At 41.5% G+C, this 22,928-nt stretch overlaps 1 protein-coding gene across 7 annotated transcripts in view; it reads right to left on the minus strand.

Moving 5' to 3' along the window:
* Nucleotides 1–22,928, minus strand: part of cep192 (centrosomal protein 192) — a 187,988-nt gene that overhangs the window by 11,178 nt on the left and 153,882 nt on the right. For all 7 annotated transcript variants that reach the window (XM_059976704.1, XM_059976688.1, XM_059976683.1 and 4 more), the window contains 3 exons: nt 19,767–19,862; nt 13,455–13,574; nt 5,209–5,321 (listed from right to left, as the gene is read on the minus strand). In XM_059976704.1, the coding sequence (XP_059832687.1) occupies nt 5,209–5,321; nt 13,455–13,574; nt 19,767–19,862 (329 nt within the window). The remainder of the gene's footprint in view (nt 1–5,208; nt 5,322–13,454; nt 13,575–19,766; nt 19,863–22,928) is intronic.

The following is a 22,928-nucleotide window of genomic DNA, read 5'->3' on the forward strand; positions in this document are numbered from 1 at the left end:
AGGAGGAGGTGATCTTACAGAGGTGTATAAAATCACGAGGGACATAGAGTTAAGGTAAGAGAAGAAAGATTTAAAAGGAACTTGTGGGGCAACTAAGTGGTTGAGGCAGGTACAATAACAATTTCAAAAAGACAGTTGGACAGTTGCATAGATTGTAAAGTTTTAGAAGATTATGAGCCAAATGCAAGCAAAAGGGACCAGCTTGGAAGAAGTATTGTGGACAAGTTGAGCCAAAAGTCATACATTTATGACTCTGACCATCAACAGCATCTCCATTGCAGGGTAGGTTAAAAAAAGGAGATATACTGCAAATACATTCAGGATAATAGGACTAAACAAAAGCAGAGAGAATAAGTGCAAAGTACTTGTGGTGAAACTTAATAAAACATTCATATAACTATTACAGCACGAAACAAGCCATCTCAGCCCTTCTAGTCCGTGCCAAACACTAACTCTCACCTAGTCCCACTGACCTGCACTCAGCCCATAACCCTCCATTCCTTTCCTGTCCATATACCTATAATACAATTTTACTTAAATGACAATATCCAACCTGCCTCTACCACTTCTACTGGAAACTCATTCCATACAGCTACCCCTCTCTGAGTAAAGAAATTCCCCCTCGTGTTACCCTTAAACTTTTGCCCCCTAACTCTCAACTCACGTCCTCTTGTTTGAATCTCCCCTACTCTCAATGGAAAAAGTCTATCCACGTCAACTCTATCTATCCCCCTCATAATTTTAAATACCTCTATCGAGTCCCCCCTCAACCTTCTATGCTCCAAAGAATAAAGACCTAACTTGTTCAACATTTCTCTGTAACTTAGATGCTGAAACCCAGGTAACTTTCTAGTAAATCTTCTCTGTACTCTCTCTATTTTGCTGATATCTTTCCTATAATTCGGTGACCAGAACTATACACAATACTCCAAATTCAGCCTTACCAATGCCTTGTACAATTTTAACATTACATCCCAACTCCTGAACTCAATGCTCTGATTTATAAAGGCCAACATACCTATCCACATGAGATTCCACCTTCAGGGAACTATGCACCATTATTCCTAAATCACTCTGTTCTACTGCATTCTTCAATGGCCTAAGAGAGAATTAGATAGAGCTCTTATAGATAGCAGGGACAAGGGATATGGGGAGAGGGCAGGAACAGGGTACTGATTGTGTATGATCAGCCATGATCACAGTGAATGGCGGTGCTGGCTAGAAGGGCCAAATGGCCTATTCCTGCACCTACTGTCTATTGTCTATTTATTCATTTGGCCAGAACTAGCAGAGTTTTGGTTTTAAGTGTTGAATGCTACAACAGAGAAAGAAGGTTTTAAGAAGGTTTGCAGATTTATCAGAATGATTCTAAGGATGAGGGACTTGAGTTGAACAGGTAACTGAAATTCAGTGGGAACTGGGCATATATGTACTATTCTTGCAAAAAGTGGTCATTCTGGCTTTCTTCAATATTAACCTGTGATTCATGAAACCTAAATACTCATGATTAGGAGATGGAGACTATGGTAAAGAGAAATGAATAATTAATTCATTTCAGGTTATGACAAAACCAAACAAACAGCAATGTTCACAATAAACAGGTGTTTAACATAGTGTCAACTACACTTAGGTGGCTTCTGCTATTAAAGATAACAAGTCGTCACTTTTTATTGTCATTTCGACCATAACTGCTGGTACAGTACACAGTAAAAACGAGACGTTTTTCAGGACCATGGTGCTACACTGAACTATGTAAACCAACACAAAAACTACACTAGACTACAGACCTACCCAGGACTGCATAAAGTACACAGAACAGTGCAGGCATTACAATAAATAATAAACAAGACAATAGGCACAGCAGAGGGCAGTAAGCTTTTAGTCCGATGGCTTGGGGGGGGGACCTGTTACATAAATAAACAGCTGAATGGAGGTCTCTGGGATTCCGTCCGTTTCTGTACTCCCGCTGAGTACTTTGTTGCCACAGATGTAGTCCAATTTAATGTCCATTGGAGAGCAGAATGGATGGGAGAGCCGGCCCGCTAGGGCTTGCTCTTTTCTTGGCACTGACTCCTGCCCACTCGCCTCGCTTCCGCTTCCTCACACATCGCTTATGATGTCCCCACCTCTGGCCACCGGCATCAGGCGACTCCAAGGACTGCAGGCCCGATTCCCTCAGCAAATCAAGGTCGCGCAATCTAACCAGCAGATTTTCATGAAGATTTGTTTTTGGGTGATCTCTGTATTATAGCAGTATCTGGCAATGGTAGATAGTTGTTCTGTTATCCATTGCCCTAAACCAGGGGTCGGCAACCTTTACCACTGAAAGAGCCATTTGGACCCATTTCCCACAGAAAACACTGGGAGCCACAAAACCCGTTTGACATTTAAAATGAAATAACACTGCATGCAACGTTTTTTTTTGCCTTTATGCTATGTATAAACAAACTATAATGTGTTGCATTTATGAAATCGATGAACTCCTGCAGAGAAAACGAAATTACATTTCTGCATGCAACAAAAACTTTCTGAACTCCGAGAAAAAGACGTTGGGTTGAAGGTTACTTTTAGGTACTCAATGTCTATCTGAGTCCTTCTTGTATTTATGAAAAACGCCGAACTTAAATTGTCCGCCAGCAGCAAACCAAAAATAACGTCAGCCAGCTGTCAACCTGAAAAATAAAAGGACTATTTCACTGAACAATGAAAAAATATGAATATACGTAAAATAATAGGCAATTAAAATATTTATCATACTTGGTTAATGGGATTTCTGCTGCTGGACCTCAGTGCACAGCATCTGCACATCAGGGCTGTATGACGTCACCTTCATCTCTACACAGGATCGCAAGCTGTCATCTGTGAGGCATGCGCGATGTTTGTTTTTAATAAAGTTCATGTTGGAGAACACCTGCTCACATACATATGTGGATCCAAAGATCGACAGGACTCCAAGCGCATACTTTTTAATGTTTACATAAATGTCGGGGATAGCATTCCATGTTTCGAACACAAGTTTGTCCAGTTTGGGGAGGTTTTCAATATCACTTCATTTGTGATTCTGAGCAAGAACGGCCTTCTGACGGGCAACATCTTCAGGGTCTGCTGTCAAGCGTCTAAACTTGGACATCCATATGTCTTTGTCGGCTATGTCGGCCAGTTCCATCTCAAGATCAGGTTGACTCACACCTGCCAATGCAGTCGTATTCAGTAGGGATGGATCGATGCTTAGGGGAGTGACCGGGAAGGATAATGCGTTTTTTTCCTCTCTGAACTCACAGAAGCGTTTCCCAAAGGATGTTTGCATTGCGATGATTGCAGAATGTAAATACTCCGAATTTATCATGTCGTGAGCTTGTTTGAACTCTCTCAAATTGGGGAAGTGAGACAATGTGCCTTTCTGTAAATCTCTGGCAAGCACTGTCAACTTGCGCTCGAATGCCAAAACATCCTCCAACATGTGCAGGGCTGTGAGTCCTTTCCCCTGAAGAGCTGTGATCAGTGTGTTCAGGTGCACTGTCATGTCTACCATGAAGTGTAGCTTTTCCAGCCACTCTGGCTGTTCCAGCTCAGGAAAGGTGAGCCCTTTGCTGCCCAGGAAAGTTTTCACTTCTTCCAGACACGCGACAAAGCGTTTCAGCACCTCCCCTCTTGACAGCCACCGGACTTTGTTGTGCAGCAGGAGATCAGAATATGCGCTTTCCAGCTCGTCCAGTAACAAACGGAATTGATGGCGATTTAAATTTTTTGCCATTATTTTATTGACAATCTGAATGAAAACATCCATTACTTCTGTGCATTCCGGAGGAAATGTTTGAGCGCACAGTGCCTCTTGGTGCAAGATGCAGTGAAAAGTCAGCAATTTTCTGTCCAGCGACTTCTGCAGTAAAGCCACAAATCCCTTGTGCGCTCCTGTCATACTTGGTGCCCCATCAGTAGCTACTGACAACAGGTGGGTGGTCTTTATTCCTTTGGCTCTTAAACAATTCAAGACAGCCTCACAGATGTCCTCCCCCCCGTGTTTGGCCTTTGAGAGGTATCAACTCAATCATTTCTTCCTGTGGCCCGGCAGAGTTTACATACTGGCAGAACAGCACTATTTGTTCAATATTACCTTTGTCTTTAGACTCGTCACAGGCAATCGAGTAGGCCACAGCTGAATTGATGTCTTTAATTTGCTGTCTTGTGATGTCTTCTACCATTTTTATGGTTCTGTCTTTGACAGTCTTTGCAGAGAGGGGCATATCCCTGATTTTCTGCACAATTTCACTCTTGTTTTTAAAGTCCGTGAATAGATGTTCTGAAATCTTAATGAAAGATTCTTTTATATATTCACCATCTGTAAACTGCTTCCCGTGCCTGACTATTTCCTGAGCGGCAACAAAACAAGCATATGAAGTTGATTTTCCAGACTTCATCCACTTCTTGAAATGATTTTTGCTCAGATCAACCTTCCGCATCAGTTCCGAAACGGCTTTTTTTCTCTCATCTCCATCCGGATATTTTTGAGCAAAGGCTGCGTGTTTATTCTGGAAATGTCTTGCGACTTTTGACTTTTTGTTGTTTGCTAGTTTCTCATTGCATATTAAGCATACCGGTAAACCAGTCTCGTCAGCAGTGAAAGCAAATGAATCTGCCCACGTATCATTAAACGTTCTGTTTTCTTCAGTCACTTTTCTTTTTTTTAGAATTCTCCATAGTTAGCCTACCTTGGATCAAAAAATTAAAGAAATCGCGCACTGGTGGGTGTCCGGCATTGGCGATGTATATTAATAGCGACAAAAAACACGTTTTATTTAGATTGTACAAGATCACCATAATCTTCAAATTTAGAATTACATTTCAAAAACTAACAAACTAACATAAAATACATTTTAATTAAATACTCATCATTTATCTTCCAAAACCACAGGGAGCCGCAGCACAAAGATGAAAGAGTCGCATGCAGCTCCAGAGCCACGGGTTGCCGACCCCTGCCCTAAACCCTAATTGTGCCTTAAAATTAAATTAAAAAAAACTAAATTAAAGTAGCACCAGATCCGAAAAGCCGCTGCTGCCGTGTGCCACGGTGCCTATCAAGTAAAATGCAAACAAAAATTGCAGCTAAGAATGCAAAACTTGTTATACTTCACTAGAGAAACGATAGATTGAATGAGACCAATATTGTACTCTAATTTAATGACTTGTAGCAAATATTTTCTTACTGACCCAGTTTTGGTTAATTTTTCTGACAAAGACTTCCTTGTTTTCACTGCCATTTCTGTTTTTACTAGTTGCGTGGCTGAATTGGTTTCCTTGGAGTTCATTTTGGGTTTTGTTCCCTGGAAAAGAAATTAGTTTATTGCACCATTTCTTTGCTACTAAATGGGAAAAAATGCATTCACAATTATATCAATATTTGAATTTGTGTAAATAAAAATAATTGCTGCATCCAAACAGCTTTTCCAACATTGTCTACAGAGATTTTAACAAGGATTTTCAGCAAATTTTCATGAGAGGCTAGTCGAGACGGTTAAGTTGCTTAACATTCAGGATGAAATAGTCAATTGAATTTAGCATTGGCTCAGTGGGAGAAGACAGAGTGGTAGTAGATGCTTCTCTCTCACTGGGAGTTTGTGACTAGTAGCATGCTGCAGGGATCTGTGCTGGGTTTGTTGTTATCATATTAATGATTTCAATGATAATATGATTAAAATGGATCAGCAAATTTGCAGATGACATCAAGATCGAAGGGATAGTGGACAGCGAGGAAGGCTATCAAAGCTTGTACTGGGATCTGGACCAGCTGGAAAATGGGAGATGGAATTAAATGCAGGTGAGGTATTGCACTTTGGGAAGACAAACCAGGTTACAACTTACATGGTGAGTGGTAAGGTGCTGAGGTATGTGGTAGAACAAGGGGATCTGGGAATACAGACATAATTCCTTGAAAGTGATATCACGGGTAGATAGGGTTGTACAGAGAGCATTTGGTACATTGGCCTCCCTGGAGCATGGGGAATGAGAGGAGATTTGATAGAGGTATACAAAATTATCAGGGGTATAGATAGGGTAAATACATGCAGTCTTTTCCCCCTTGAAGTTGGGTGAGTCTAGAACCAGAGGTCATAGATTTAAGGTAAAAGGTGAAATGTTTAGGGGGAACCTGAGGGGAAACCTCTTCACTCAGATGGTGGTGCAAGTAAGCAACTGCCAGCTGAAGTGGTGGATGCTGGCTGGCACATACTAGAGGGGCTGAAGGGCCTGTTTGCGCTGTAGTGATCTATGGCCCTTAAACACTCATAAATGTCACCCATCAGCCTCCTACATTACAGTGAAAATAAACATCAGTCTATCCAATCTCTCCTCATAACTTCAATCCTTCATTCCAGATATTAGCCTGGTGAATCACTTCCACATTCTCTCAATTGTTTTCCAAATCCTTCCAGTGCATGTGGGTACTAATGGCATGGGTAGGACGAGTGACAAGGTTCTGCATAGTGAGTTCAGGGAGTTAGGTGCTACGATAAGAGCAGGACTTCCAGAGTTGTGATCTCAGGATTGCTACCCGTGACACTTGCTGGTGAGGCCAGAACTAGGAAGATTATACAATTTAATATCTGGCTAAGGAGTTGGTGTAGGAGAGAGAACATAAGATTTTTGGATCATCAACTCTCTTCCAAGGAAGGTGAAACCTGCACAGAAGGGACAGTTAGGATATTAGGACTAATATCCTAGCAGGAAGGTTTGTTTGTGCTGCACAGTGCCCTGAGCTGCGATATTTTTCGATGCAAGAAGTATAGTGGAAAGGTGGATGAGCTCAGGGCATGGATCAACATCTGAAATTACGACACTGTAGCCATTGGTGAAACTTAGATGTAGGAATGGCAGCACAATATTCTGTGGTTCCATTCTTTTAGATGTGACAGAGTGGGAGGGATTAAAGTGATTTCATTCGTACGTAAAAGTCCCAATGGGAGAGCGTATGATACTGGGTCTGCTATTAGGGAATGAGACAGGGCAGGTGACAGAAGTTTTGTAGGAGAACACTCTGGATCCAGTGACCACAATACCATTAGTTTCCAAGTAAATATGCAAACAGATTGGTCTAGTCTGCGGGTTGAGATTCTAAATTGGAGAAGACTAATTTTGATGGTACCAGAAGTGATCTGCCAGTTGTGGATTGGGGCAGGCTGTTTTCTGGCAAAGGCGTACTTGGAATGTGAGAGACCTTCAAAAACAAAATTTCGAGAGTACAAAGCTTGTATGTGCCTGTCAGAAGGAAGAGTAAAGATAACAAGTGTAGGGAACTTTCAAGAGATATTGAGGCCCTAGTTCAGTGAAAAACAGGAGATGCATTACAGGTATAGGCAAGTAGGAACATATGACGTGCTCATGGAGTACAAGAAATGCAAGAGAAAGTTATAGGCCGGTGAGTCTGACATTAATTGTGGGAAAGTTATTCCAAGGGACCAGATATATAAGTATTTGAATAGACATGTGCTGATTAAGAATAATCAGTATGACTTTGTTAATGATAGGTCATATCTAACCAATCTTGTAGAGTTTTTCGAGGAAAGTGGATGAAGGCAAGGCAATGGATGCTGTCTACATGCACTTTGGTAAGGCATCTGACAAGGTTCTGCATGGGAGGCTGGTGAAGAAGGTTTAGTCGTTCAACTTTCAGAAAGAGGTAGTAAATTGGATTAAACATTGGCTTTGGGGGAGAAGCTAGAGAGTGGTGCCTCTCTGACTGGAGATCAGTGACTAGTTGTGTGTCGCAAGAATTGGTGCAGGGTCCTTTCTTGTTTGTCACCTATATCAATGATCTGGATGATAATATGGTTAACTGGATCAGCAAATCTGTAGATGACACTAAGATTGGGGGTGTAGTGAACAGAGAGGAAGGCTATCATAGCTTGCAGAGGGATTTGGATCAACTGGAAAAATGGGCTGAAAAATGGCAGATGGAATTTAATGCAGACAAGTGCAAGGTTTTGCACTTCAGTAGGACCAGCCATGGGTAAGGCACTAAGGAGTGTGGTAGAACAAAGTGATCTGGGATTACAGGTACATAATTCATTGAAAGTGGTGTCACAGGTAGATAGGGTTATTAAGAAAAGCTTTTGGCACATTGGCCTTTATAAATCAAAGTATTAAGTACAAAAGATGGGATGTTATGTTGAAGTTGTACAAGATGTTGGTTAGGCCTATTTTGGAGTACTGTATGCAGTTTTGGTCACCTACCGACATGAAAAATGTAAACAAGGTTGAAAATTTACAAGCATGTTACCTGGTCTGGAGGACTCCAGTTATAAGAAAAGATTGAAAAGGTTAGGACTGTATTCTTTAGAACCGAGAAAACCAAGAGGAGATTTGATAGAGGTATACAAAATCATGAGGGGTCCAGACAGGGTAAATGCAAGCAAACTTTTTCCACTGAGTTAAGTGCAACTACAGGTAGAGGTCATGGCTTAAAGGTGAAATGTGAGAAGTTCAAGGGGGATGTGGGGGAAACATCTTCAGTCAGAGGATCATGTGAGTGTGAAATGTACTGTCAACACAAGTGGTCCATGTGAGCTCGATTTCAGCATTTCAGAGAACTTTGGATAGGCACACAGACAATAGGGATATGGAAGGCTATGGCTCCATTGGAGGTTGTTGGGAGTAGACAGTTTAAATGGTTCAGCACAGATTAGATGGGCCAAAGGGCCTGTTTCTGTGATGCATTTTTCCAAGCCTATGACTCCCTCTTGCATGAAAGCTACCCCAGTCAATATTGGGAAAGTTAAAAGTCCTCTACTAGTATAACCATATTGCTTTTGAACCCTTCTGTAATCAGTCTCCATTTTTTCTTCTAATTTATAGGCCATTGAGAGGACTGTAGTATAACCCCATCAAAGTGACTGCCCCTTTCCTGTAGTTCTCCCCACAGAACCTAATTGGGTTGATCCCGACAGGATATATTCCCCAAGTATTTTCATAATGTTCTCCCTAATAGTGCCTCTCTCCTTCCCAGACACACATGGACTTTCTGTGTCTTTGAACATCAAACCACCAGTCCTGCCCTCAACCATGTGTATGTGATTTCAAAAATATCATCATCCCTTTAGCTGATCCATCTCTCAGGTCATCCACTTTACCTGCAGGGCTCTTGAGCCTAGATACACTAACGTGCTCCTTGCTTTTACCTACCCATCCCAGTGGACTTGACTATTTGTTATTCAATAGAAGACAGTGCAGCATGTGGACTGCTGTCATTTTGCATTGCACACCCATACCTCATTAGTTTAAATACTCCCAACCAGCAACAGCAAATATCCCCGTGAATGTACTGGTTCCTCTCCAGTTTAGGAACAACCTTACCTTCTTGTACAGGTCACCCATGACACAGAAGATCCCAACGATCCAAAAGCTGGAAGCGCTGCCTCCTACATTCATTCATCCTATCTTCCTGATTTATACTTACAAGCACATGGCACACAGAATATTTCTGACATTACAATCCTAGAGGTCCTGCCTCTTAATTTTCTACCTAGTAGGCCACACACATTAGTAAAGGTAAATAAAAACAAAGCAGGAACGAGCAGAGCTGCCATTGTATGAGTGTTAGAGTGAAAATAGGCTCTTGACAGGAGAAGGAAGGGAAATAGGTATCTAAATGCAAAGTACCTGTGTTGTGCGCCCATTCTCCTCAATAATAAATATACCTTTTTGGATACTGTGGACGGGGATGATTTTCCAGGGGTGGGGGGGAGCCACACTAACCAGGTCCCTGGCACTGACTCTGGGGCTGTGGCACAGAAGGGAAAGGGGAGAAGAGGACTGCAGAAGTGATAGAGGAGTAGACACGAGATCATGAGATTCTCTGAACTCGATACAGACACCTGGATGGTATGTTGCTTCCCAAGTACCAGGGTCAGGGACATTTTGGATTGCATTCATGACATTCTAAAGGGGGAGGGTGTGTAGCTAAAAGTCTTGATATATTCTGGCGACAATGACATAGGCAGGAAAAGTGAGAAGGTCCTCAAAAAAGAATTTAGTGAGATAGGTAGAAAGCTAAAAAGCAGGACATCTAGTGCCTGTGCCATGTGCCAGAGAGGGCAAGAATAAGGATGACTTGGCAGATTAATGTGTGGCTGAGAAGCTGGTGCAGGGTTTTAGATTCCTGGATCATTAAGACCTCTTCTGGGGATGGTACAACCTGCACAAAAGGGGCGGGTTACACCTGAACCCTTGCAGGCAAATTTGCGAAAGCTATTGTGGATAGTTTCAACTAATTTGGCAGTGGGATAGGAACCAGATTAACAGAGGAAAGGATAGGGCTGTTAGTTTACAAGCAGAGACAGTGTATCGTGAGACTGTCAGGAAGAAGTCAGATGGTAAGGCAAAATTGCCCTCAGTGGGATGAGTTGCAGTGTAGAAGGGGGACAAAATTGAAAAGGGTACTGGATACAGGATTAAAGGTTTTATATTGGAACGCACGCAATATATGGAAAAAAGTAGATGATCTTGTAGCGCAGTTTGAGATTGGCAGATATGACTTTGTGGGCATCACTGAATCATGGCTGAAAGCTGGGAGCTTAATCTCCAAGGATACACGTTGTATCAAAAGGACAGGCATGTTAGCAGAGGGGATGTGTGGCTCTGTTGGTTAAAAAAAAATCCCTAGAAAGGTGACATAAGATTGGAAGTTGTAGAATCCTGATGGGTAGAGTTAAGAAGTGAAATGATAAAAATACCCTGATACGAGTTATGTAAAGGCCTCTGACCAGTAGCCAGAATTACAGCGGGAGATAGAAAAGGCTTGTCAAAAGGGCAATATTACGATCGACATGAGGATTTCAATATGCTGGTAGACTGGGATTATCAGGTTGGTGTTGAAGCCCAAGAGAGAACTTGTAGAATGCCAACAAGATGGCTTTCCAGAGCAGCTTGCAGTTGAGTCCATTAGGGGATCAGCTATTCTGGATTAGGTGTTGTATAATGAACCAGATTTGATTAGGGAGCTTAAGGTAAAGGGACCCTTAGGAGCCAGTGATCATATGATAGAATGTACCCTGAGTTTGAGAGGAGTCAGATGTATCAGTACTACAGTGGATAAACTGAATTACAGAGGCATGGGAAAGGAACTGGCCAAAGTTGACCAGAAGGGGATACTAGCAGTGATGTTAGCAGAGTACCAATGGCTGTAGTTTTTGGGAGCAATTCCGAAGGCGCAGGATAGATACATTCCAAAGAAGAGCATGTGTTCTAAACACAAACAAGAGAAAATCTGGAAACGCTGGAAATCCAAGCAACACACACAAGATGAAGAGTCTCGGCACGAAACGTCAACTGTACACTGTTCTATAGATGGTGTCCGGCCTGCTGCGTTCCTCCAGCATTGTATGTGTGTTGTTAAGTATTCCTAAGACAGGATAATGCAATCATGGCTGACATGGGAAGTCAAAGCCAACATAAAAACAAATGAAAGGGCATATAATAGAGCACAAATTAGTGGGAAGTTAGAGGACTGGGAAAAGTAGAAACCAACAGAAAAAGAAAAAGTCGGGGGGGGGATGGGGATGGAGAGAGATGAAATATAAGCAGTTAAAGAAAGGTAACAGGAGACATTAGATTGATGAAACTTGGCACAGGAGAGGTGGTAATGGGGGGGAACAAAGAAATACAGATAAACTGAATAAGTATTTTTTATCAGTCTTCACTGTGGAAGACACTAGTGGTATGCTGGAGTGCCAGGGTGTAGAAATAAGTGTAATTGCTATTACTAGGGAGAAGGTGCTTTGGAAGCTGAATGGTCTGAAGGTAGATAAGTCACCTGGACCTGATGGAATACAACCCAAGGTTCTGAAGGAGGCAGCTGAAGAGATTATGGAGGCATTAGCAATGATCTTTCAAGAACCACTTGATCCCAGAATGGTTCTGGAAGAATGGAAATTTGCAGATGTTACTCCACTCTTCAAGGAGAGAGGAAGGCAGAAGAAAGGAAAATATATGCCAGTTAGCCTGACCTCAGTGGTTGGAAAGATGTTGGCAGTCAATTAAGGATGTATTTTCAGGATATTTGGAGGCACATGACAAAAAAGGCTAAAGTCAGCATCGTTTCCTTAAGGGAAAATGTTGCCCGACAAATCTGCTGGAACTCTGAGGAAATAACAAACAGGATAGACAAAGGAGAATCTGTCGATGCTGTATACTTGGATTTGCAGAAGGCCTTTAACACGATGGCACACTTAAGTCTGCTTAACAAGATAAGAGCCCATGGTATTAAAGAAAAGATACTAGTACTAGCACAGATAGAATATTGGTTGACTGGCATGAAGCTGAAGTGGGAAAAAAGGGAACCTTTTCTAATTGGCTGCCTCTGACTAACGGTGTTCTAGAGGGTCAGTGTTAGGATCACTTTTTTTTAAAAAATGATTTGGATGATGGATTTGTGGCCATGTTTGCAGACGATAGGAAGATAGGTGGGGGTGTAAGAGGTGTTGAGGGAGAATGGAGGCTGCAGAAGGTCTTGGATGGATTAGGAAAATGGACAAAGTAGTGGCTAATGGAATAGTATCGGAAGGTGCGTGGTCATGCACTTTGGTAGATGGATTAAAAGTGTAGACTATTTTCTTAATAGGGTGAAAATTCAAAAACCCAACATGCAAAATGACTTGGGAGTCATCGTGCAGGATTCCTTAAAGGTTAGTTTGCAGGTTGAGTCGGTGGTGAGGAAGACAAATCCATGTTAGCATTCATTTCAAGAGGATTGGAATGTAAAAGCAAGGATGTAATGCTAAGACTTTAAGGCACTGGTAACGCCTCATTTGGAGTGCTGTGAGCAATTTCTTACTTAAGAAAGGATGTGCTGACATTGGAGGGGTTTCAGAAAAGGACCACAAGAATGATTCTGGGAATGAAAGTCTTATAGTATGAAGAGCGATTGATGGCCTTTACTTACTGGAATTTAGAAGAATGAGGAGTGGGGAGGGCAAGAATCTCATTGAAACCTCTCGAATGGTAAAAGGCATAGATAGAGTGGAGAGGATATTTCCTATATTGCGAGAGTTTAGGACCAAATTATATTGCCTCATCAGAATAGATTATTTAGAATGGAGATAAGAAGGAATTTGTTTAGCCAGGGTGTGGTGAACCATGGAATTCATTGCCACAGGCAGCTGTGGAGGCCAGGTCACTGGGTGTATTTAAGGCCGAGGTTGATAGGTTCTTGATCAGTCAACGTGTGAAAGGTTACGGGGTGAAGGTTGAGAAGGAGGCGGTTGAGGGGAAAAATGGATCAGCCTTGATGGACCAAACAGCACAATTCAACTCCTCTGTCTTATGGTCAAAAACACTAAATTTCTTGTGCAAAACCACATCTCTCTTTTTGCCTAGGTTAAATTGCATGTCATGCAAAGTTATACACTCACATACCCAAATGGATCGCACTCACTTCAAAAACAGAAGCCTTCATTTTTACTTACCACACCACGAAGTTGAAACTGAATCTTGTTCTTTATATGTGGCTCTGCAACCAGACGATATTCCAGATCCCAAAATTGAGCATAATCCCCCTTATCTCGAGGCATGAAAGAGACAGGCAACTAGAAGAGATCACAAAGTAACTTCATTAATCACAATAATTAGTACTGCTTCTTTTGAGTTTGAGCAATTTCAAATTTTAGGAATACAATTAAAGTCCAAATATTTTCTGAATGCAGCTGGTCTCGTGCTCTGACCTTCAGGACCAGACTCTAAAGAGAACTTTGACAGAGGCCTTAAGGAAATCCACAGACGACATTAACCGCAATACCCTTCACTGATGAGAGCAGTGTAGATCTATGTAGAGTTAAGCAAGGCTTTTGACAAGGTCCCAGTGCAATTTGCCAACCATGTCTATCCAAATACTTGTGTATTTGGTCTCTTAGAATACCTTACAATAACTTTTCCACTACTGATGTCAGGCTCACGGGCCAAGAATTTCCTAGTTTATTTTTAGAGCCTTTCTTAAACATATTATTCAAGATGGCAGCACAACACAGCTTACAGTGGCCACTCCGGAACTGATTATTTGTTATTTGTGAAGTGGGGTGCCGTGCGCAATCATAATCGATTGAAAACGGACGTGGAAGCACGGAGAAACATTGAGAAATTCCAGGAAGACCTTCTTCGTTGCTGCTGCTGCGAGATCCGGGACTCTACTGGGAAGAACAGGCCCCCAGTCCTCGGGGTCGTGTTGCCGATGGCCATTGGCGGGGCCGTCTTAATATGCTCGGCAGAGGATGGTGCTCGGAGAAGCTGTGCCAGAGGGGATGGTCGTTGGCTCAGAGTTCTTTCGACGGACTCAGGTCGCTTTCGGTGTGTGCAGCGTCTGTGAGGCTGAGTCGGGCGGCGCCTTGGAAGTCCATAGCAGGGGTACTCCCTTCTGCCGCCGGCGTGGGATGGCGAGTCTGTTGGGACCCTGGGGACTTCTGGAAACTGTGGTGATTTCTTTTTAACTTACAGTCCTTTAACATCTTGGACTATTTTTACTGTACCCATAGTCTGTTTTTTTTATCAATTATGCTATTGTTTGCACTGTTGTAATTATGTGGTTTTGTGCAGGTCTTGTAGCTTCAGTTTTTGGTCTTGTTTTTGTCTGGTGGCTTTGGAGCTCCTTTCCGGGGAACGCGCTAGATGGTAGCGCGATATTAATATGCAGCAGCCTCTCTGGAATCTGGATTGGGGATTGCTAAACATTACGTGGATTTTCTGGTGAGTCTGTTTTGTCATATGCTTTTGTGATATCATTCTGGGGGAAACGTTGTCTCATTTTTTAACTGCATTGCATTTGTGGTTTTTAAATGACGAAAAACTGAATCTGAACATTAAACCTACAGCACAATACAGGCCCTTTGGCCCACAAAGTTGTGCCGAACATGTACTTTAGAAATTACCTAGGGTTACCCATAGCCCTCTATTTTTCTAAGCTCCTTGTACCTATCCAGGAGTCTCTTAAAAGGCCCTATTGTATCCACCTCCACCACCGTCGCTGGTAGACCATTCCATGCACTCTGTGTAAAAAAAAAACTTAACCCTGTCATCTCTTTTGTACCTACTTCCAAGCACCTTAAAACTGTGCCCTCTCATAACAGCCATTTCAGCCCTGGGAAAAAGCTTCTGACTATCCACATGATTAATGCCTTTCATCAAGTTATACACCTCTATCAGGTCACCTCTCATCCTCCGTCACTGCAGGGAGAAAAGGCAAAATTCACTCAACCTATTAGAAACATAGAAAACCTACATCACAATACAGGTCCTTTGGCCCACAAAATTGTCCTGAACACATCCCTACCTTAGAAATTACTAGGCTTACCTATAGCCTTCTATTTTACTGAGCTCCATATAGCTATCTAAAAGCCTCTGAAAGACCCTATCGTATCCGCCTCCACCACAGTTGCTGGCAGCCCATTCCACACACACACCACTGAGTAAAAAAAAACTTACCCAACATCTCCTCTGTACCTACTCCCTAGCACCTTAAACCTGTGTCTTCGTGGCAACCATTTCAGCCCTGGGAAAAATCCTCTGACGATCCACACGATCAATGCCTCTCACATATACACTGCTATCAGGTCACCTCTCATTCTCTGTCGCTCCAAAGAGAAACGGCCGAGTTCACTCAACCTATTCTCGTAAGGCATGCTCCCCAATTCAGGCAACATCCGTGTAAATCTCCTCTGCACCCTTTCTATAGTTTCCAAATCCTTCCTGTAGTGAGAGGACCAGAACTGAGCACTGTATTCCAAGTGTGGTCTGACTAGGGTCCTATATAGCTGTAACATTACCTCTTGGCTCTTAAACTTAATCCCACGGTTGATGAAGCACAATGCACCACATGCTTTCTTAACCAGAGTCAACCTGTGTAGCAGCTCTGAGTGTCCTGTAGACTCAGACCCCAAGATCCCTCTGATCCTCCACACTGCCAAGTGTCTTACCATTAATACTATATTCTGCCATCGTATTTGACATACAAAAATGAACCACCTCACACTTACCTGGGTTGAACTCCATCTGCAACTTCTCAGCCCAGTTTTGCATCCTATGAATGTCCCCGCTGTAACCTCTGGCAGCCCTCCACACTATCCACAACACCCCCAACCTTTGTGTCATCAGCAAATTTACGAACCCATCCCTCCACTTCCTCATCCAGGTCATTTATAAAAATCACAAAGAGAAGGGGTCCCAGAACAGATCTCGAGGCACACCTCCATGCAGAATATGATCCATCTACCACTCTTTGCCTTCTGTGGGCAAGCCAATTCTGGATCCACAAAGCAAGGTTCCCTTGGATCCCATGCCTCGTTACTTTCTCAATAAGCCTTGCATGGGGTACCTTATCAAACGTCTTGTTGAAATCCATATACACTACATCTACTGCTCTACCATCATCAATGTGTTTAGTCACATTCTCAAAAGATTTAATCAGGCTTGTAAGGCACGACCTGCCTTTGACAAAGCCATGCTGGCTATTCCTAATCATATTATGCCTCTCCAAATGTTCATAAATCCTGCCTCTCAGGATCTTCTCCATCAACTTACCAACCACTGAGGAAAGACTCGCTGGTTTATAATTTCCTGGCCTATCTCTACTCCCTTTCTTGAATAAGGGTACAACATCTGCAACCCTCCAATCCTCTGGAACCTCTTCCGTCCTTATTGATGATGCAAAGATCATTGCCAGAGGCTCAGCAATCTCCTCTCTCACCTCCCACTGTAGCCTGCGGTACATCTCATCCGGTCCCAGAGATTTATCTAACTTGATGCTTTCTAAAAGCTCCAGCACATCCTCTTTCTTAATGTCTATATGCTCAAGCTTTTCAATCTGGTGCAAGTCATCCCTACAATTGCCAAGATCCTTTACTGGAGCAAAGTATTCATTAAGTACCTCGGCTATCTCCTCCGGTTCCATATGTATTTTTCCACTATCACATTTGATTGGTCCTGTTCTCTCATGTCTTATCCTCTTGCTCTTCACATACTTGTAGAATGCCTTGGGGTTTTCCTTAATCCTGCTTGCCAAGGCCTTCTCAAGGCCCCTTCTGGCTCTCCTAATTTCATTCTTAAACTCCTTCCTGCTAGCCTTATAATCTTCTAGATCTCTGTCATTACCTAGTTTTTTTGAACATCTTGTAAGCTTTTCTTTTCTCCTTGAATAGATCTTTAACAGTCTTTGTACACCACAGTTCCTGTACCCTACCATCCTTTCCCTGACTCATTGGAACGTACCTATGCAAAATTCCATGCAAATATCCTCTGAACATTTGCCACATTTCTGCCGTACATTTCCCTGAAAACATCTGTTTACAATTTATCCTTTCAAGATCCCGCCTGATAGCTTCATATTTCTCCTTACTCCAGTTAAACGCTTTCCTAACTTATCTGTTCCTATCCCTCTACAATGCTATAGTAAAGGAAATAGAATTGTGATCACTATCTCCAAAATGCTCTCCCACTGAGAGCCCTAACACCTTACTAGGTTTATCTTCCAATACCAGATCAAGTACAGCCTCTCCTCTTGTAGACTTATCTACATAATGTGCCAGGAAAAGTTCCTGAACACACCTAACAAACAACACCTCACCTAAACCCCTCGCTCTAGGGAGATGGCAATCAATATTTGGGAAATTAAAATCTCCCATTACGATAACCCTATTATTATTACACCTTTCCAGAATCTGTCTCCCTATCTGCTCCTTGATGTCCCTGTTACTATTGGGTGGTCTATAAAAAAAACACCCAGTAGAGTTATTGACCCCTTCCTGTTTCTAACTTCCACCCACATAGACTCAGTAGACAATCCCTCCATGACTTCCTCCTTTTCTGCAGCTGTGACGCTATCTCTGATCAGCAATGCCACACCCTCATCTTTTTTGCCTCCCTCCCTGTCCGTTCTGAAACATCTAAAGCCTGGCACACTAAGTAACCATTCCTGCCCTAGCCATCCAAGTCTCTGTAATGGCCACAACATCATAGTTTCAAGTACTGATCCACGCTCTAAGCTTATCTGCTTTATTCATGATGCTTCTTGTGTTAAAATAGACACATCTTGAACTATTGGTCTGAGTGCATCCGTTCTCTATCACCTATCTTCCCTCTCGCACTGTCACCAAGCTTTCTCTATTTGTGAGCCAACCGCTCCTTCCTCTGTCTCTTCAGTTCGGTTCCCACCCCCCAGCAATTCTAGTTTAAACTCTCCCCAAGAGCCTTAACAAACCTCCCTGTCAGGATATTGTCCCCCCTCGGATTCAAGTGCAACCCGTCCTTTTTGTACAGGTCACGTCTGTCCCAAAAGAGATTGCAAAGATCCAGAAATCTGAATCCCTGCCCCCAACCCTCAGCCACAAATTTATCCTCCACCTCACTCTATTCCTATACTCACTGTCACGTGGCACAGGCAGTAATCCAGAGATTACTACCTTTGAGGTCCTGCTTCTCAACTTCCTTCTTAACGCCCTGTAGTCTGTTTTCAGGACCTCCTCCCTTCTCCTATGTCATTTGCACCAATATATACCATGACCTGTGGCTGTTCAACTTCCCATTTAAGGATATCATGGATGTGATCAGAAACAACAGAACAACATTGACTATCCTCCAATTCTGCAGCACCTCACCTGTTGCTAAGTATGATTTAAATATCTCAGCTAGAGCTCCATCAATTTCAGTACTCGCCTTCCGCAGTGTCCAAGGAACACCTTGTCAGGCCCTGGGGATTTATCCACCCTAATTTTCCTCAAGACAGCAAACACCTTCTCCTCTGTAATCGGTATACAGTTCATGAAGTTGACGTCATTTTGCCTTATTTTAATGGACTGTGTCCAGCTCCTGAGTAAATACAGATGTAAAGCAATATATTATGAGATCTTCATCATCTCTTTTGGTTCCAAACATGGATTGCCAGTCTGATCTTTCAGAGGATCAACTTTGTCCCTTGCAATCCCTTTGCTCTTAACATATCTGTAGATTTTCTGAGGATTCTCCTTCACCTTGTCTGCCAAGGCAATCTTGGGTCTTCTTTTAGCCCTCCTGATTTCTTTGTGTTCTCTTACATTTCCATAAACACCTCATTTGTTCCTACCTACCTATAGCTGCAATGCACTTTCTTTTAAATCAGTGCTGCTATCTCTCGAAAACCATGATAGCTGAACCTATTATCTTACCTTCTGACAGGAACATACAAGATATGTAATCTCAAAATTTCACCTTTGAAAGCCTCCCACTTACCAAGTACACCTTTACCAGTAAACAGCCCGTCCCAATCCATACTTGCCAGAGCCTTTCTGATACTATCAAAATTGGCCTTTCTCCAACTTAGAATCTCAACCTGTGGACCAGACCTTGTTTGTTGGGAAAAACCTATGTTTTGTGCCTTTGTCCTGGGAAGCTGGAGGTTGATACTGGGCCATGAGCTTTGACCATTGAACTTGTGTACTGAAAGCCCTCTTGCAATGATGGGAACAGGGACTTACAGAAGAATGGCCCAGCTCAAAGTATTATTAGGCAAAGCAACAATTTAAAGGCAACTTTAGCACTTTCCATTTGATAATAATATTTTTCCTATGAACCAATCACTGCATATTTTGAATTTATCATTGATAAGAGAGATGTTTTGTTTTTCACCTCATCAGCCTGAAATAAATTTTCATACATTATTTGTAAACAAAATTATACTTCTTCACTCATTTCAAAATTGCATGAATGCAATCAAAATCAAGTGTTTAGAGAAAAACTGTTGTATGAAAATGAGTTCTTACCTTTACTGTGCTGTGCCCCTGCAGTGTTCCAGACACTCTGGAGCATCGGAAGGCAGTATAGGTTGCCCTGTATATATCTCCACTGTCATCTACCCACTGTTGAATACAGCAAAAGTTTATACACAAGAAGTAACAAATACCCTACCAATAGAGGTATTAAAACAAGCCACTAACATATACACAAGAGATTCAGCAAATGCTGGAAACCTTGAGCAACACACAAAGTTCCAAAAGAACTCAGCAAGTCAGGCAGTACCTAAGGAGGGGAATAAACAATCAATATTTTGTGTCAAGCCCCTTCATCAGGACACTGATATCTGAGAGGGTCAGAGTAGGAAAATACATGTTTTATTATGCTATCACATACATTTCTATAGAAAAGAGCAAATATACATATTGGATTCAAGCTTGTTTAATGTCATTTCCTGGACACAAGTGCAAAGGAGACCGAAAGAATTGTTACTCCGGATCCAATGCAGCACAAAAACATGAAAGAACAAAATAATTGTAATAAATTTTTTAAATGGTAATAAAACAAAAGGTTGATAATACTCAAGGTATGGAACAAATATTAATGCAAAGTTGCTGAGCTTAAATATTAATGGTGATTCTCTTCACTGATGCTGCCTGATCCAATGAAATTTACAACTATTTGTGCTTTGTTTCATACTTCCAGCATTATTTTGTTTGTCTCTCTTTGAACTTAAGAGCATTTAAAAAGGTAGAATAATATACTTGAAAAAGATTTAACATACAGTAGTTTCCAACCAACGTTCTGTTTGTCTGTTCAAAGTACTGTACACTTCTTTCCTATTATACTTGCCAATTTGAAAATTATCTGGTTATTCCTGTTTTCTGTAAAGCACATTTTTGTTCAAACTGATACATTGTTCACAACTCCCTGCTGAAATGCAGTAACCTTTTTTGTGACATCACAGCAAAAGTTCTTTTAGAAATTCAAAAACCCTACATCCACTACATCCCCTTTGCTTTGCCTGCTAGTTAAATCCTTAGGGAATGTTGATATACACTAGATTCTGTTTAATTGGGCATCAGTTATTTGGGGCAGCTGCGTATTTGGGACAACTCAAAGGAAAAATACTAATCGAGAAAATAGCCGGGAATCCCTTTCTTTGTTTGGGACACTCTGCCACTTAACTGGAATAGGAGACTGTTGCCGAACAGTTTCTAGTTAGCATCAGTTGTGTGCATTTGTGTGGCTGTTTGACACTAAATCATGCTCAGAGTGAATAATTTTTAATCGTTAACTATTAGGAACTGATACATTTTTGTAGTACTATAATAGCATTCTAATTTGTTCTGTACTTTTTAAAAATACACAATTTGTTATTTAAAAAAATTTATTTCCATGAAACCTCGGCTCATTGGGCAGCCACTGAATTGGGCCAAAATGTATTGGTCCCCATGTCCCAATTAACCAGAATCCACTGTATTTGCTAAAATACAAAATTTATTTTTCCAAATTGGGTTCAACACTCCTTCAGGGCCAAGGTGCAAAACACATTGCCAACAGCACACAACACACAGACCAGGAATTCCCTTTAGAACCATACTGTTGAAGATCATCATTAAGGGATGAGAGATAGGAATGAATAAACACAAGGACACGGTTACAAAAAAACAAGGCTTGCAACATGAATCTGTAACAGGCTGTGTAGTTTAAAGCTACAAAACATGGGAAGATGAAGGAGTTTAAGTCCATTGTAGATCGGAAAAAATACATCACAACACTATTTGAATATAAGCACAAACCCTCTGATTGCTCTTTTTGGTTCCTTGGTTGAGACAGATATACATTTGAGTCCGACTAAGTGTCGAACATTATCTTTTGCTTCTCTTCCGGCTAGACATTTAATTCTTCTTAGGTGGAGAGATGTTGCCCCACCCACGCATGCTCAATGATAGTATGTCCTGTTTAGACCTTGAAAAAATTCACTACTCAACTTCTTAATTCGGACATAAATTTTTATAAGGAATTCTAGAATATTTTCGTAACTTTTCCTTAGATTAAGTTTTTTTCTCAGTCCCTTACTTTCAGCTTCTTTTTCTTGGTAGTAGGCATTATCTTTTGTTCTGATTTTCATGTACAGTTTTGGGGGTATGAATGTTCTGATTTATATTTCCTACATTTTGCTGTGGTTGGTCTGGAGTTTTTTTTCTCTTGCGGGGGGGTGGGTACTAACTTTACACGACTTTAGTTTGGGTGCTTTTTTTTAATCATTATTTTGAATCATATTGTCATTGTGTGGTTATCTTGCTCTGTATTAATCTCTTATTTTGGTTTTTTCTGTTGTAGTGCTGTAGAAATGCATGAAAACAATCAATAAAAAGAAATGTAAGCACAGAACCCCTTAGCCAATATTTTCATTATTTCTACCTATAGCTCTACATACAATAATCTACAGGGCTCGAGGCTTGGAAGAGAGATTAATCTGATTATTTATTTAGAGATACAGCATAGTACCAGGCCCTTCTGGCCCAACAAGCCCATGCCACCCAATTATGCCCATATGACAATTAACAAAAACCTAGACGCCATTGGAATATGTGAGGAAACCAAGAACTTGAGGAACACGATGTGATCACAGGAGAATGTACAAATTCCTTACATACAGATACAGAATTAGCCTGGGTCCCTGGCACCACTATTGCTCATCACTATGTTACTGTGCCACCCCAAAGAGCACCCTTTTTCCTAACATTCAAATGCCTTTCTGTATCATTAACAAGACTGCTGCAGTTCAATGGGCTTTCTAACTATCAGCATAAAGTTAATCTTTAATGCAGTGGCTAGTTTTACTTAGTTTGTGAAGGTATATACAATTGGCAATGAATTGGGTAGCAGCTAATCTTTAAATCACAATAGTTGCAAAAATCTTGGTGAACTAAACAAATTTACAAGCCTTATGATCATTAAAATACGATAAGATGAACTCTTGACCTCACAATTTACCATGTTATAGTCTTGTACCTTATTGTCTGGCAGCATTGCACATTCTCTGTAAGTGTTACACTATATTCTGTAATTGCTTTTCCCTTGTTCTAACTCGATGCACTATTGTAACAGAATGGATGATGTGCAAAAGTCTTCAGTGTACCTTGGTACATGTGACAATAACAAACTAATTTACAAATGTTCAA

This window comes from Hypanus sabinus, chromosome 1, assembly GCF_030144855.1.
Source record: "Hypanus sabinus isolate sHypSab1 chromosome 1, sHypSab1.hap1, whole genome shotgun sequence".
Classification (NCBI taxonomy): domain Eukaryota; kingdom Metazoa; phylum Chordata; class Chondrichthyes; order Myliobatiformes; family Dasyatidae; genus Hypanus; species Hypanus sabinus.